Source organism: Pogona vitticeps, chromosome 4 (genome assembly GCF_051106095.1).
Source record: "Pogona vitticeps strain Pit_001003342236 chromosome 4, PviZW2.1, whole genome shotgun sequence".
Taxonomy (NCBI): Eukaryota; Metazoa; Chordata; class Lepidosauria; order Squamata; family Agamidae; genus Pogona; species Pogona vitticeps.
In genome coordinates, this window is record NC_135786.1 from 183,765,508 (window position 1) to 183,783,171 (window position 17,664).

A 17,664-nucleotide genomic window follows, 5' to 3' on the forward strand; every position below is an offset into this window, starting at 1 on the left:
GGACTGCAAAGAGAACAAACCTATCCATTTTGAAGGATATCAACCCCGAGTGCTCACTGGAAGGACAGATCCTGAAGCTGAGGCTCCAATACTTTGGCCATCTCATGAGAAGAGAAGACTCCCTGGAAAAGATCCCGATGTTAGGAAAGTGTGAAGGCAAGAGGAGAAGGGGATGACAGAGGACAAGATAGTTGGATAGTGTCATCGAAGCTACCAACATGAATTTGACCCAACTCCGGGAGGCAGTGGAAGACAGGAGGGCCTGGCATGCTCTGGCCCATGGGGTTACGAAGAGTCGGACATGACTTAATGACTAACAACAAATTAAGCAACTATCTGTCCTTTTTTTCCCCATTATGCAAACAACGAACCGTGGAAGAATTTAACAGCCATTTTCTTAATGTTGTGACAACAGAGACAGATAAGCCAATTCATTAATTAAAAATCACCCATTCCCATCTGTACAGCCTTCAATGCATTACAGACTCAATGTTTCAGCACTGGCATAGGAAACAGCATTTGCTTCAAAATTTCAATCTTCCTATTTTAAAAAACCTTTTTATTTTTTAAAAATAGAAACTTAAATGACAGTTACCTAGCTTCAAGGACCGGTACAATATCATTTGGCAGGTGAGTAGAATTACCGAACTCATCTTGGACATCTAGAGGTATACAGAATGGAAGTCCAACCCGAAATGGAGCATCCAAAAGACCTATTGAAAATTTCTGTGGCTTGCCCTCTGAGGTATTAAAAAATATCTTTAATAAGAAACACATTTTTCCAATGAAATCATTTAGAGATTTGATTGCAACTATTCTTATTCTCTTCCTTTTAATGATAAAACTTATCATTTTCTGTCTATGTCAAAGCCATTCCATGGGACAAGATATACCCACCTTATATTTTACATAGGCCACACCATGCAGAGTTGGAACATTAAACGTATATTTACATATGAAACATGAATATCCAGAGCAGGCAGTAATCTAAAACACTTATGTTTTAGATTACTAAATCCAACGTAACCACTTTGGTAACTACACGTTTTCTCTGATCCTCCACACTGACGTTCCCAACTGATTATAACTCTTCCCATTGTTCTATTTTTACCTCTGCTACTAATTATCCCTCCATTCATTATTCTGTTACACTAGCTTACAAAAACCATACTTACTGGGACAGATATTACTATTTGATCAGAGTAAAAAAGTTATGTATAATGTTTTGCAAATGCATAAAGGAAAAGGAGCAAAACCTTATCATTTGGATGTTGAATGCATCATAAACATTGTTTTAGAATGAATTAACATTTTCAGGAATGCTTTCAATGTTACAGTCAATTAATAATAAAAATGTATTTTAATGAATTCATCAAATCTAAATTATGTAACAAAAAAGTCAGACACTGAATATTTGGATAACAATTAACCTTACCTATTATTTTAAATTCATATATTTTAGAAGGAAGAGATCTTCCTGCATATGTGTCTGCATTGCTTTCATTCAACACCACTTGAAGCTTCAATGTGTAAGGCCCAAGTACGTTAATATTTTCTGCATATAATCAGAAAGAAGGTGTAAAATGAGATAATAAAAATATTGATCAATTATACTATTGTAGGATAGATTTAAAGCATAAGCACTCACCCATTTTTTTGAACCAGAAAGGCCATTTACCCCCATGCTGACTGATATGAGAAATGATTTCCTTATTTCCACTAGGAGCTTAAAGGAGAAAAAAAGTTAAACAATTATATAAATAGAGACAGAACCTCTCGAATAGCATAAGCATTCAAGTAAATGATAAAAGATATCAATTCATGACTAATTTATGACACACTAAAGACTTCATAAGTCTGGTGAAGAAATCTTAACAGCTTTTTAAAATTTACATTTCTATTAGATTTTTAAAAGCCCTATCTAGAGAAATCAGATTCTGCCATGGTTACCCATGCTGTAAGAAGGCAAGAAGAACTATGCTGGATCAGGGACAACTCTTTTACTCATCCCAGCTACATGCCTAGATAGGCTAGCTATGTCACTGCAGCCATAGATGGCAGAACACAATAGTGGGTATGGAAAGTGGAATTATGGACCCTTGGGGAAACAACAGTCCTCCCCAGCTACTAAGAACTCTACCACATCTTTTATAAATTCTGCAACAATTAGCAAAAGTTATCCTTTGCAGGAAACATTAGTATAAATTTGTGATATAAAATTTCTAGATCAAACAACATTCTTTCCTTTGACACAGACAACCAGTTCAAGAACTGCATCTCCCTTTATGAGCCTGCTCGAGTGTCATCAGGAGAGGCACTTCTCTTGGTTCCACCACCTTCACAGGTGCATTTGGTGGGTACACAGGAGAGTCTTCTCAGTTGCTGCTCCCAGACTCTGGAACTCCCTGCCACAGAAGGCCAGGCTGGTCTCACCTTTACTGTCTTTCTGCAAGCAGGCAAAAACTTTTCTCTTCAGGAAAGCTTTCCTTTAGTGACTGCCTTTAGTGACTAGTATTTGTAAACTCCCTGTCCTGCTTTTAATAATGCAAGCCAGCTTGGGTCCTTTTAAAGGAGATAAATGAGGCAAAAATATTTTAAATTAATTAATTAAAACTTCTTCAGCACCAAAAAACTGAACAATGGCTCAATAGTGCTAAGGTCTGCAGGGCCTAGCCCAGGAAGCATGGGAGTTACACTTAACTGGCTGTGTAAATTGGACAACTGGTACATGAAAAGGTGATGGGTAGGTAGATCAGCAGGCACTTCAGAAGTAGTTAAAATTCTCTGAGCAAGGTAACCAGATGAAGTTACTCCAGCTTTTTGAATTTCTGAGTTAATATATTTGCTAAATGGCAATCTGACTCTCAATCTCACCTTTAATTAACTGAATGATATACTGTCCCATTAGTGCAAGTACTACTCTGGGTTTACAGGTTAAAACTTACACAAACGCAAAATAGTGCATGCCAAATTTTAACTGTCAAAATGGAAATCTAAACATGCTACAAATGTTCAGAGTGATCACCAAATCAGTAACTGGGGCATCAGCTATCTATTTCCTCCTAAATAGTCTGCAGAGTTTTTTGGTATCATTGCTCTGTCAAGTTAGTAGGACTGCCTTTCTCTGATCTCCTCAGCACTTCTTAGTTCATTTTGCTGATTTTTGCACCAGTCTTTTCCTCAAAAAATTGTCTTTTGCTAGTGCCATTTTGCCTGTTCTTCATGTCTGATAAAGTTTGCCCAATTAGACTCAGCTGAGTTGTGTGTCACTGTCGGTATCTGTTCTTGCCCATATTCTGGAGGTTGAGTACCTAACAAGTGATAGATATCTTGTAGAAAAGGCTGACTTCGGAAAACATGGATTGGAGACATCGGTACTATAGACAAGGTGCAATGCTCCAGCTTGATGAAACCATTGTACTGACAGAAATTCTTGTTTTAGCCATTTCAGAGAAGCTGTATGACACAGAACTTCTACAGTTATTGCCAAAGTAATTTAATGGTGACTCCACCTTAGAGAAACTAAAGACAAGAGATTTACACAACCTTATCCATCACACTCAGTGATTCTTAGCTGCCTGACTGATAGTAATTATTCAAGGTCTCAAACAAGAGTTTTTCACATCTTTTGCTATCATATTTCTTTGAATTGCAGGTGCAAAGGGTTAAACCCAGAACCTTCCACAGCAGAGCAACTATTGAAGCATGGTTTCCTACTTGACTATATGTATAATATTTGGCCATTATCAGCTCCAGATACTGTGACTTTAGCAACAAAATGTTTTAGAGTATTTTTTTAATTGGGGTCTACACAATTTCAGTGCACATTAATAATAAAGTTTTACAGGAAAAAGAGACTTGAGTTCTTACAGTGCAGAATAACTTTAAGTTCCACAAGTAATTTCTTTGATCCTCCATGTCTTGAACCTGGAAGCTTTTGCATAGCTTCTCCTTTTTTATTCAGTATTTCAACTTTTAGTGCTCCTATGAAAAAAACAAAGTCACCGTAACACTGTAAACACATGGAAGATTTACTACATTTTCTAATTCCAATCCCATCAGCCAGTATTTATAAGAAGCAATACAAAAGCCCAGCTCAGGCTTTAGTGAACAGACAGCAGGACAGAGCTGAGTAGCTCTTCCCTAAGATCACATAGCCTCTCCCACCAAATAACAGAATAAACATCTGTACAATGGAAGCCTTGGCAATTACAACAAGGACCATGGAAGTCTCCATGTTATCCAGAATTCTGTGATTCTGGTTCTGTGGAGACCCACCCTCTGCAGACATCTATGGTCATCAGGGAGAAGCACACTGTGACACCTGCAATATCAGAGGAATAACTACTTGGTATGGAATCTCTCCCTGTGTGTGCATATTTGGGCAAATAGAATAATGCTTGAATAGGACTTTAGAGTTAAATGTATCTTGAATTAACACTCACCTATGGGGGATCCTGCATGTTTGATGTCATCTGGTAACAATTCATCCCCTTCAGGCCACGTTACTGACAATCCATCAGGGAGTCTAACAAAAAGAAATCAAAATTGTGTAAGGTTCCCAGAAATGCAAACTTTAGTAAGTCAATTGTATTCATTCATTGACATTCTTACAATGAAACAAAACATGATCTCTGGTGAACCAAGTAATTTTTAAAAAGTTATTTAAAATGTAAGTGCTTTAAAGACTGAAGCTGGTAGATGTCATCTCTTTCGAGGAATTCTCCTTTCATTCTGACAAATTTTATTTTATTTTATTTTATTTTATTTTATTTCATTTATATCCCACCTATCTGGCCGGGTCAGGACCACTCTAGGCGGCTAAATAAGAACTGCTTCTTAAATGGTGCTAGCTGAAATAAATTCAAGGTACACCCTCTGTGAAAATGAAGATTCATGTGCAATATGTGTAGACATAATCAATTAACTGATTGATTAATCAATTAAAAGTCATACCTTTAAGTGACTGTAACTATTTCATCTGAGTGACAATCTAATATTTTCCATTACAGTGGTGCCTCGCACAACGAGTGCCTCACACAACGATGAATTCACACAACGATGCCTTTTTCTGTTAAATTTGCTGCCTCACACAGCGATGTTTCCTATGGGGGATTTTCACACAACGATCTCCCTTTTCGCTCCTGTAAAAGTGTCTTACAATGTTTGGACGCTGTTTTAAATGATTGCAACGGTTAGTCCACCTCCTGAAACCTATGCAAACTGATTTTGGTGTTGTTCTGACACTTCGTTAATTTATGATGATTTTTTGAATTTTCTCCATTGGAAACCATTGGATGGTCTGTCTAATGGTTTCCAATGGAAAAAACAAAAAATCATCATAAATTAACGAAGTGTCAGAACAACACCAAAATCAGTTTGCATAGGTTTCAGGAGGTGGACTAACCATTGCAATCATTTAAAACAGCTTCCAAACATTGTAAGACACTTTTACAGGAGCGAAAAGGGAGGTCGGGAAGAACTTTAAAAGGCAAATGGAGATCAAAGAGCCCTTTCCCGATCTCCCTTTTCGCTCCTGTAAAAGTGTCTTACAATGTTTGGAAGCTGTTTTAAATGATTGCAATGGTTAGTCCACCTCCTGAAACCTACGCAAACTGATTTTGGTATTGTTCTGACACTTCATTAATTTATGATGATTTTTTGTTTTTTCCATTGGAAACCATTAGACAGACCATCCAATGGTTTCCAATGGAGAAAATTCAAAAAATCATCATAAATTAACAAAGTGTCAGAACAACACCAAAATCAGTTTGCATAGGTTTCAGGAGGTGGACTAACCATTGCAATCATTTAAAACAGCTTCCAAACATTGTAAGACACTTTTACAGGAGCGAAAAAGGACTTCGCAAAGGCATTGAAATGTATTGAGTCGGCTTCAATACATTCCAATATAGGAAACATTGTTTCACTCAACGATGTTTCCTATGGGGATTTTCACTGAACGATGGCAATCCGTTCCAATTGGAACGGATTAACCAGTTTTCAGTGCATTCCTATGAGAAATGGTGTTTCACAGAACGATGTTTCACACAACGTTGATTTTTTTGGAACCAATTAACATCGTTGTGTGAGGCACCACTGTACTTCTAAAGTCAGCAAACTGCCTGCAGGTAACTGAATTAACATTAGCTTTTAACTGGTCTATAAAAGCTTACCTGGCCATTTCTTCCTCAATGTACTTCTTCACTGCTGTGTCGGATGCTGAGCGATCAATTTTGTGTATTGGAATAACCTTTATTTCATCATACAGTGCCTGGGGTTCCTGCAAAAAAACCCAACTGTTTATTGCTTTTTGAAAAGGGAAAAAAAAAAAGGAAACATGAACTCTCATTCTCTCATGTGTGCCCTCTATGTATATGTGATTGGGCTCATTAAAGATTTGAAGCAGTTCCTCTCTTTTGGTAGGAAATGACAACTAAGTCTCTTCTTGAACATTAACCGGTTTATTTGGTTTAACATTAGGTGAATCAACAATAACTTTTACTGGTTCAAACAAACTAATATTGGTAACTGTCCATACTGTGGGGATAACAATTCTGTCTTGGAACTTACAGGATTCATAGAGGGACTGGCCCAAATCATTCCTGATTGGTGGGCTTCATCATCGGAGCACTCTGGACGGCACAAATTGTCCCAAAACAAGGGTGTCTTGCCCAATCTCCCTCCGGCGGTGGGTGGTTGAAGGAAGTGTCTGGATGAATCACCTTCCTCGAGGGACCTTGTCCCCGCAGAAAAAAAAACAACCATCCATTCTAATGGATCCATCGATGTTCCCCCTTAGATGTATCCGGATCAGGTAGTAATCCTCCTACCTTTAAATTAGGGAAGTCCTCTAACAACCCTCTATTCTATCTATCATATTCCAATTCTTTTTCTCTTCATCCCTCCCTCTCTCCTGTCATCGGTATACTGAATTGTCTCCTCCCGCCTTCCTCTCCTGTTTCCTCCTCCCACATGGGTAAAATTAACTCCTCTCCTCTTTCTCCTTCTCTCTCTTCCACCAGACAACTCTCAACCTTTTCCCTCTCTGCCTTAGATTCCTTTTCTTTCTACTCTTCTACATTCAGCTCTTCATTTCCTATTATCTTCCCTGCCTCTATTTCTCCTTCCCTCTCAGGCATCTCTAGTTGAGGGGACAGCTCACTCTGCTCTTTCTCCTTTTCCTCTACAGCTCCTTCGCAGTATATTTGTATCTCTTCAGATCAAGGTCAAATATGAACATAACGAAGTATGGTAAACGAATAAAATTTATTGAGCATCAAAACAAACCACCCCTCTCCATAATAACTGTAACATAACAGCTCTGCTCTCACCTGTCCGTCACAGCTGGGCAGGGGAACATCAGTCAATGAGAGGACGGAGGGTGGTGCAGAAGGGGGAGGAGCTGGATTATATAAGGTGTGTGTGTGATGTGTGAGGGAGTTTTTGAGAGTTTTGGAAGATGAGAGAAGTTATTTGAGAGAGTGAGATAGATTTGTGAGAGCTAGTCAGTGAGGGAAAAGTCTGTGTGATTTAGTAATTGAAAAACGTGATTTACAACTTGATTTACTACCTGTGATTCACCCTTTTTATTTTGTGAAACCAATAAACAACAGTTTTGTTTTGAAAGAAACACTTGTCCTTTTTTGAGTATTAAGGATAGATTGGTGGCAGCAGTTTGAAAAAGAGTAGTGAGCACTCCTGGAGGCCTGAGTTGACAGAGGCTTCAGAGTGGCCCGCTACAATAACTTTCAAGGTGCTTAAACAAGTAAGCTATATATATATATATCCCCATTCCTCTGTTGTTTATCTTAGACTGGACATTACTGTGTGATAGATATCTATTCTTTATAAAATACTACACACATAGATGGTACTAGACAAATGACTCAATTATCACAAAAATAACACATTAACACCTTCCACACTGATGTTTAAATGAAGGTAAATGAAGGTTCCCTTGGCTGTGCCACAAGCACCCTTTATCACTATAATCTCATCAAAGCAAGCAGTATATAGTCTTGTTGGAGAGCTTTGTAAGAAAGGGATTTCTAGAAGGGCTTCTTCTCTGCAACCCACTGGAGGTCATACCCCATATCACTGTAGTTCTGTGGCAGAAGCAAACAAATCCCATTCCAACTCCTCTATCCCCCCAGGCATTTTTATTTTCCAGCTTTCTTGATATGGAGAACCATGTTTTTCAGCACTCTACTTACAGCCATAACAGGAACCGTATAGCAAATAAAAAATCAACTGAGAAGTCACTAAATGACTTGCAGACCTTCAATTGCAAATATGAAAACAGAAAATTGATTCTGCATTCCCTGAGATGAAATATGACACCACTATCATAGTGAAAGGTGATTGTTCAAGTTTCTAACTCTCCAGCTTGGAATGCTGTAGCTATAGCTTCTACAGCCTAAATATTTAGGCTGGATGATTTTTGGGACTCTTTTGCCACTCCTGCTCTGTAGTATCAAGCCTAGTAAGAAGTTCTACAGGACTCAAAACTCACATTTAAATGATATTTTAGTGGCCCAGTGATTTTCCAACACTGAAAGAAATCCATAAAATTTTACTTATGCAGCATCCATATACAATTTTGGTACACTGTTATATATAATCTAATTAGACATGAATATTTCAGTGGGTTAGTTCAAAGCATGAATTATTCACTTACCAAAGCTATCTGAACATCTCCTCCTGTAGCATATACATCTCCCTCGTGGTCTCCATATAGAAAAAAATGTCTTATGGTTCCATGGTATATTGGAGCTGTTTTAGTTGTTTTCACCTAAGATGTACACAGGAAATCAGAATTTATTTAATGCACTTACAGATGTAATGTAGTGTTATAAAACTCAAAATCTCACTAGTTAAACCTGTTGGCATAATACAAGCAGCATAATAAATTTCATTGGCAAACTGCTGGAGTTTTAAAAGTTAGCATGGAGATGTGCTGTTGTTTGCCTCAGTTTGCAACAGTTCCTTACATTAATGTCTTATTTGTGACAACCCACATATTAAATTTATGCCACTTGCAATATGTCAGTGTAAAAATATCAGGAAGATTTTAGCCAAAGAATATTGGTACCAAAGAATATTGGTTGGATATTCATTTACATGAATATCCAACCAATTTTATGTACTGTTTTGTTCAAAACGCTCATTAATGTATCTCTATTTTACGTAGAAATTCTGTTTCTTAATATCGTTGCATTAGAATAGTCATATTGTATCAGTGGGGATTTGGTGAGTCAACTCCTCCATAAGTTCCATTGATCCAAATGGACCTACTTTAGTTGCAACTTACTTTAGTACAGTGTGTTGCAGGTAGAGTAGGCCCATTTGGCTCAGTAGAACTTATGGACTCGCTCAATTCCCACTGATCCTTAAAAATTCCTCCTTGTGTGATTACTTTTCTCCACTACTTTTCTCCAAGGATGAAGCGTAAGGATAAAAACGTCTTTTGTTAGCAATGTACTGAAGTAAAAACTGCATCATGTGACTACGTTTTCTCAATGGATACTAGTATAAGCATGCACAAAAGCTATCATGAGCCAAAACTGGTTGACTTTTTGGGTATTCCATCACATACAGTGGTGTCTTGCTTAGCAATGTTAATTTGTTCCGAAAAAATTGCTGCTAATCAATAACATTGCTAAGCGAAAATAAAAAGCCCACAGAAACGCATTAAAACGTGATTAATGCGTTCCTATGGGCTTAAAACTCACCTTTAAGTGAAGATCCTCCATAGCGCCACCATTTTCGGTGCCTCTAAAGCGAGGAATCCGTGCCTGAAAACAGCGGATGGCCATTTTGTTTACCCGGCAGCCATTTCGAAACCGCCGATCAGCTGGCCGAAAATGGGGGCTTCGCGATGATCGCTTCCCTGCAATCATCGCAAAGCGAAAATAGTGCATAGGGAACATCGCAAAAACAGTGTCGCTATGCGATTTTGCCGTAAAACGGAGCGATCGCTATGCGAGGCACCACTGTACAAAGAAGCCCCAGGCCTGTCTATATTATCCTGTTCTTGAAAGGTAAAATGAGGAGACCCATCAAAGATCATGTCATCATCTTTTCCAAGCCAGACAATGAAGGTAAGAAGGAACAAATCATGTGATAGGTGGAACAAAAAGACCACTCTTAGCAAAAAGCATAATGGCCAGAGAACAACCTCGTCCTGAGGAAAAACTAGGTAAGGTAAAGCAATATAGAACATAGAGCTCATGGGTTATTCTAAAAGAGCTAATAGCAAACAGAAAGGTGACTTTCCTCAAAAGAAGGTAAGAATCAGTAGTTGTTAATCAGTTTGGCTGAAACCTTTGTTAAAACAACCAAAAACTCTAGCCAGTTACAATAGCTGTAATTCATAAAAAAATTGTTTGAGGCCACTAGGAATCATTTCAACTGATAGTTCATGAACCTGAAAGTAAATAGATTGAGAGGCATATGAACTTATATAGCCACTAAACAGATCTTAGCTGAGGACAGTGTAAAACCTTTATTTATTTATGTATTTATGTATTTATGTATTTATGAATTTATGTATTTATGAATTTATGTATTTATGTATGTATTTATTTATTTATTTATACATACCCCGCACCATCTGGGAACCAGGCCACATTGGGCGGCTAACAACAAAATAAACAGCGCAATATCGAGACATGATAAAAGAAATAAAATAATACATACATTCAAACAAATATAATAACCAGCAAGATAAATTAAAACAGATGGCAGTGAAGATGGTAAAAGGATGATGAAAAGGATGGCAAAAATATGGTAAAAGGGAGGCTCCCTTTCTTGTTCTTTCCCTCCTGGTCTCACTCGGGGTCAAGGCCCTCAACCGCCCTGCCTGTGAAGAACAGGTATTACAGACAGATCTGGATGGGAGGAGGCGTTCTGATAGATACTAAGGTCCTAAACCATTTAGGTTTTTAAATGTTATCATCATAACTTTGAAACTGATGCAGAAATGAATCAGTAGCCAATGAAGGGCAGCTAGAGTGGGGGAAAGGTGCTGGGATTTCTTCACCCCAGTTATTAACCTGGCCACCGAATTTTGGACCAGTTGGAGTATCTGCATCAGCCTCAAGGGTAGCCCCACACAGAAAGCACTGTAGTCTGTTCTTGAGATTACGAGGGCAAGAATCAGTGTCGTCAGTGCCCCCACGTCTAGATAGGGATGCAGCTGGGCAATCCTCCAAAGATGGAAATGGGCTGCCCAGACCACAGATGCTATCTGGGTTTTCATGGTGAGATCTGGGTCCAGGCAGATGCCCAAGCTGCGAACCTCACTTTCCGTAGGAAGAGTCACTCCCCTAAAGGAGAGGGAGTTTCCTAACCCACTGACACCAGGGATGCCCATATGTTCGAAGATATCCGTCTTGTTCCGATTCAACTTCAGTCCATTTGCCATTGTCCACTCCAGAACAGTCCCCAAGCAGCTTTCAAGGGTCAGAACAGCATCCACTGCAGTTGAAAAAAAAGGAGAGGTAGAGCTGGGTGTCATCAGCGTACTGATGGCACCAAGCCCACAACTCTGGATGACCACGCCCAGCGGCCTCTTATAGATATTAAATAGCATTGGCAAGATGATTAACCCCTGCGGAACTCCACAATTGAGGACCCACAGGGTAGAAGTCATCTCACCAAGCTGCACTTTCTGGGGATGGTCATCCAAGAAGGAACGGAGCCACGACAAAGTGAGGCCACCTATCTCAAACTTGGAGAGTTGCTCCAGGAGGCTTACCATGGTTGACGGTATCAAAGGCCACTGAGATATCGAGGAGGACCAACAAGGGTAACCAATGCTGCTTGCGTACCCTGACGCAGCCTGAAGGCCAAGTGGAATGGATCAAGGGCATCAGTTTCTGCCAGGAGGGCCTGGAGCTGATCAGCCACCACCCTCTCAACCACTTTACTCAAGAAAGAAACATTGGCGATGGGCCTATAATACCCAATTTCATCTGGCGCCAAAATAGGTTTCTTTCGAATGGGCCTAATGAGTGTCTCCTTGAAGGTAGGGGGAACCATGCCCTCCTGGAGAGACCCATTAATGATTGCAGTGGTCATTATTACCGGCTTGGCTGATGAGCCAGGCCGGACAAGGGTCTAAAGAGGAGGTGGAGGCACGACATCACGCAAGCACCCAGTCCACCTTATTGGACATCACAGGTTGAAAGCAAGTTAACCTTGTCGCCGGACAAGATGATGCACTGGACATCTCAGCTCAATCTACTGTCTTCCTTAATGTTAGAAATTCTTACATAGCTGTACAATTAGCCACATCACCGGTTTTATTAAGAAGGAACTGAATGACTATCTTTTTTCATATGACTGAGGTGTGTTTAGTTTTCATGAGGCTTGGACCAAACAAGAACGTAATAACACGGCTTGATTTTCCATGCTATTAGCTGTAATGAGCAGAGTCTCTGTCTGCCAAAGTCATTAGGTTTGGCATGAGTGAAAGTCAGAAAACTTCCTGATTGGACAGCAGCACCATGGTTGCCAGGGCTACACCATGTCACCAGAATACTGCAATATTGTTCCATCTGAGAATGCAGGCATCACTTTTGTCAAGTAGCAGAAATAGTAGACCTTCTGCTGAGAGTGTTGGCCTTTTTATTGTGTTTGAAGTATGTTGCTGTGGTTGGGGAATAATACATGCTAATGAGAGTCATTATAAATCTCTGATAATCAGGGCAGTTGCATTTCAATTACAGTGGTGCCCCGCATAGCAATGATAATCCGTTCCGGAAAAATCACTGCTATGTGGAATCGTCGCTGTACGGAACATAAAAGCCCATAGGAATGCATTAAAACACGTTTAATGTGTTCCTATGGGCAAAAAACTCACCGTTATGCAAAAATCCTCCATACGGCTGCCATTTTCGCTGCCCAGTAAGCAAGGAATGGGCACGAAAACATAGCGAGCGGCCATTTCTTTTACCTGGCGGCCATTTTGGAACCGCCGATCAGCTGTTTAAAAAACATCGCTATGCGAAAATCGGTAAGTGAAACAGCTTACCGATCATCGCAAAGCGATTTTTTGCCATCTAAATCATCGCAATGCAATCGCAAAAACGAGCGCAAAAAACACACTGCTATGCGGATTCGTCGTTAAACGGGGCGCCCGTTATGTGGGGCACCACTGTAGGACCATTTTGAATTAGGACCAAACTATTTTTGTTGCATTTCCACTCTGGAAGCATTTAAATTTTGCTCTGTAAGCTTACTGCTTTCAGTACAGATAGGATGGCCCCAGCAAACTGAGCACTTGGACAGTCATCTATAACATTGATAACTAGAACTGATATAAGATGACACTTCCTTGCACTAACTTCTAGACTTTGACACAAAGGGGCTAATGTGTAGTTTTGGCTATGCTGCAACACTGTTTCACCAGCCAGTCATACTATCATACCATGTTTGCAAAGAAGTGCCTCTACTACCACCACAAGCTTGATGAACACTTGAAAGGCAGTGAAAAGACTGAATCGTTGCACCTTGAATTCAAATCTGATTAAGAAGCAGACAATTTAGAGAGCTGAGGTCTGTCCCCAAAGGAATGATGAGGAATGCATGAATCAAAGACAACATTTGATCATAACTGCAGACTTTGCCTTGTAGGCAGACTTGCATCTCCTTTGGCTATAAGAATGGTGGTTGGCAGAGGTGTGAGGAAACAACTGATGGGACAATTTGTATGGAGCTTTAAAACATTGTGAAAATGATGGTCTAAATCCTTATTGCTTCACGTGTGCTTATAACAGTACATGTGAGTGTATGCTGATGCATTTTGCACAGACTGTATACGTGTGTCCCTTGGCTTGCAATCCTTCATTCTCTTTTTCTTCTTTGGTTCCATTTTTTTATTTTTTTTAATTAACTAAAACATAAACATAAAATACATAAATTAAAATACAATATAACTGTCTTCCCCACCACCGTAGATGGGACCTCTTGCAATAATTTTCTTCCTCCATCTATATTCTTCTTCTTCTATTATTCTCTTCTCCAGAACTGCATTGATTCTTGATTTGGAGCTTTCCCCTTTCCTCTTGTTAATATATATTCCAAGAATCTGTCCCATATTTGATAAAAAATATTCTTTTTCAACTCTCCTTTCTTAACCTTTAGATTACAAGTTAATTTATCATTTAAAGCTATATTCCATATTTCATTATACCATTTGGTTCCATTTAAAAAAATATCTTGTGCCCGTGTTTAGGCGTGAATTCGAACTGCTCGTCTTTCGACCTTGTAGCCCAGAGGCTTTGCGGTTTAACCTGCAGCGCCACCATGTCATCTAGCTAACATCTTATTATATGACAAAATGTAATTTTATTCAGCTTCTCCTCCTTTAGTACAATACTGTCTAATAAATATGCATTGTCTTAAAAGTGTCTTATGTTTTCAACAAGTGATCAACTTACCAACTGTCCAGCTTTATATGTTTTTCCATCCCACTCTATTGCCAAATATACAGCCCAAGGACTCTGCATTCTCTTAGAGGTCACATCAGGACGTGTAACTATTTCTTTGAACTCCATAAATTTTATCTGTTTGTCATATTTTTCATGGCAGTCCTTGAGCCACAATGCAAATTCTCTGTCAATTTTCATTCTCTGTTCCTGTGAAGAGTTTTGTAAATGGATTATAAATTCAATATAGTTCCGCATTTATAATTGCCTGAAGGTTCATCTATGCACAAATATTATTTTTGTACAGGGCCAGGATCTTATTGGATGCTGGCAGAGTAAAACATTGCACCAGCGTAAAACTTCTAACAGAGATTTAATAAAGGAGACAGTGGGGATGCTGCCACTCATGATAGTTAAAGAGACAGTATGGGAACACCTAGCTACTGTCAATGAAATCTAAGTCTTCGAGGCCAGAATAACTGCCTTGAAGCATGCTAAATCTGAGAACCTCTGTTATGTTCTCCAGCAATTCATGAAGACTGAGATTCCTGGATGCTGGAGGGAAATAGACCCTGTACCCACCTTAAAAAAGGAAGGGAAAATACAGAGTTGCGCAACTGCTAACCAGCCAGGTTGACACTGATGACAGGAAAGATTCTAGACATTCTTGCAACTTAATTTTCTTGTTTATTAAAAAGATATTTAGAATCTCTTTGTTTAATCAGAAATTTGGGTATTGCAAACATGGTCTACACTTGCTCAACAGGGGGCCTGAATATTCAGCTTTATTACACTGGGAAATTAAAAGAAGATGTGACCCTACACTGTCACTGCAGCCAGGCAAATCCACAAGAACCCAAAGATCAAGTGACAGTCATCTGCAAAAGATCCCTTCAGATTTTTTTACACTGTCACATCATATATAACACAATAAAAATGAACAGCAAAACAGAAATCAATGTATTTTTAAGAAAAACAATGAAAATAGCACCTAATGATTTCTACATTTATTTACTGAATTTCAAGACGGAAATAAAAACATATTATTACCTGTCCATTGACAATTCTTGTAAAAAGTGTATTTTTGTCTTTTAACCTTATTTCCAAATCTATGAAAGTCAGCTTATTTGTGCTAACTTGAAATTTATCATTTGTAAATAATGCACCAGAAATTCTGCTGTAACATTCAATTGGAGTAATGCCTCTCTTCTTTGGAAGAGCACACCATTCAAACCTTTGGAGAAAATTACAACATTTAGAAATATACAAAATAATGAAAAGGCAAATGAATAAATTATATGACATGTAAAATCTTACTCTTCCACGTTTGTGTATGGTATTAGCCTTCCATTCCAAAAACATTCAAAAATAGGTCTTTTCCCTCTGGCTCCCTTTTCTATTATATAGCAATCATCATCATCTTCATCGTCATCAGCTTTTAATTCTGAATTCAAAAAACAATGTCAAGTTACGATGGAATGCAAATGGAAAAAATATTCACTCCAAATTAGAACACTTTAAAAACATACTATTTATGTATTTAAGAATTATTCCTATTAATGTTGACTACCTGTTAAAATTACACATGTTGTATTTCCATTATGTCAATAATTCCTATCCTTATGATCATGTAAACATTAGTATGCTAATAACTGGAACTTACTTGAAGGAAAACAAGGATCATCGGGGTAGGTTTCTCTGTCATACAAGAAAGGATGATAACGTATAACGCCTTCCACCACGCCATCTCCTTCAACATGAGCCTTGAACTCAAAACTGTCTGCTGCAGTGTTTATATATAAAGTCTGCATGTCATCTTTGATTTCTCTAAGATTCACAATCTTAGGTGCCTTCCCCTTTTCAAACATTGAAATCTAAAACAAATAAAATAGTTTCCCCCTCCTATTAATGCCTTTTCTTTTCATAGTTCTCAACAGTCTATAAAGATCTTAACATGTTTGATTAAATATTTCTATGTCTTTTGAAATGCCACATATATGTCTTCAAAATAAAAATATACTGCATCATATTCAATAGGATGGATACAAAGGTACTCTGCATTAGTAGAATTCTGCTTAGTTACACTTTCTTTATTTTAGCAGAAGTTCAAGAGCCATTATGTATATCACCCATTAAATAAAAGTTATAATGGCGACAGGTCATTAAAAAACCCCACCAAGTCTATAAAAGATAAAACCATATATTTCTCAACCCTCAGATGAGGTTTTTGAGGAGTCTTAAAAGATACAGCACAGTGAAGCAAGCATGTATCTTACTCATAACTGAATTTCTTTGAGTGGTCACCTATGAGGAAAAACACCTGGAATAATATCATGGGTGTACAGAGCCACATTCACAAGATTCCACAGCTGAGCAAAGCTTTCAGCAGGAACTCCAAATCCTAGTGCATGCTCAGTGGTGTATTTTTAGCTTTTTCTCTCAGTTCTGAGTCTGCTACTTAGGAAAACACATCAAAGATGGGAGGGTAATGTGTTCATAGAGGACTACTTGAAGAACTATAGTAAGCAATCTATTCTTCTTCATGGTCTCTGTGACTCACAGACAGGAAACTGAGAATCTATACTTAACTGCAGGATATAATCTGTACTTACTGAAAGAACTTTAGAAGGTCAAGTAGATGAAACAATCTTTAAGGAGGAGCTGTTTCAAATTCAGTGTTAGTTCAAGTGGATGATGGTAAACACTAGTCATGCGATTTTCAGACTTTTTGGACTACAAATCTCATAATTTTCCATTCTGGAAGTTTGATCTCACAGGCACCTATCATAAGTTTATCTCCGCCCTAGCTTTCTATGCAGAAAGGAAGCTCCAGCTAGCAGTGTAGATGAGATGGAGGACACAAATGTTGTAAACTGTAAAGTATGTGAGATGGTCATCAGTGTGGTGGAAACCAATACCAAAGCTCTTGCCATCAAGGGTAGAACTGATATTAAAGGAGTCTGAGCCCAGGCAGAGTATATTAATACTGAGAGAGGAAACATTTGAATAGCTGGAACCAAGTGATATTGATGGAGTAATTGATCCCGTGGTTGACAAAATCAACAACTGAATTACTAGGAAGGTGAAAAAAATAACAGAGGTCAAGGTTGTCCACAGTAGTGAAACATGACAAGTGTCCCTGGAACTGATGGAAGTTGGTCTCAAATGCTTGAATGATCCACTACAGATACATTTCTTGAAAAGACCTTAAGATGCCATACATACTTTG

General features: G+C 38.6%; 1 protein-coding gene across 3 annotated transcripts in view; it reads right to left on the minus strand.

Moving 5' to 3' along the window:
- Positions 1-17,664, minus strand: part of SMCHD1 (structural maintenance of chromosomes flexible hinge domain containing 1) — a 123,030-nt gene that overhangs the window by 70,899 nt on the left and 34,467 nt on the right. For all 3 annotated transcript variants that reach the window (XM_072998827.2, XM_072998825.2, XM_072998828.2), the window contains exons 10-20: positions 16,099-16,309; positions 15,753-15,879; positions 15,486-15,669; positions 14,448-14,645; positions 8,681-8,794; positions 6,177-6,283; positions 4,446-4,528; positions 3,871-3,984; positions 1,649-1,726; positions 1,436-1,555; positions 596-740 (exon numbers count right to left, since the gene is read on the minus strand). In XM_072998827.2, coding sequence (XP_072854928.2) covers positions 596-740; positions 1,436-1,555; positions 1,649-1,726; positions 3,871-3,984; positions 4,446-4,528; positions 6,177-6,283; positions 8,681-8,794; positions 14,448-14,645; positions 15,486-15,669; positions 15,753-15,879; positions 16,099-16,309 — 1,481 coding nt within the window. The remainder of the gene's footprint in view (positions 1-595; positions 741-1,435; positions 1,556-1,648; positions 1,727-3,870; positions 3,985-4,445; positions 4,529-6,176; positions 6,284-8,680; positions 8,795-14,447; positions 14,646-15,485; positions 15,670-15,752; positions 15,880-16,098; positions 16,310-17,664) is intronic.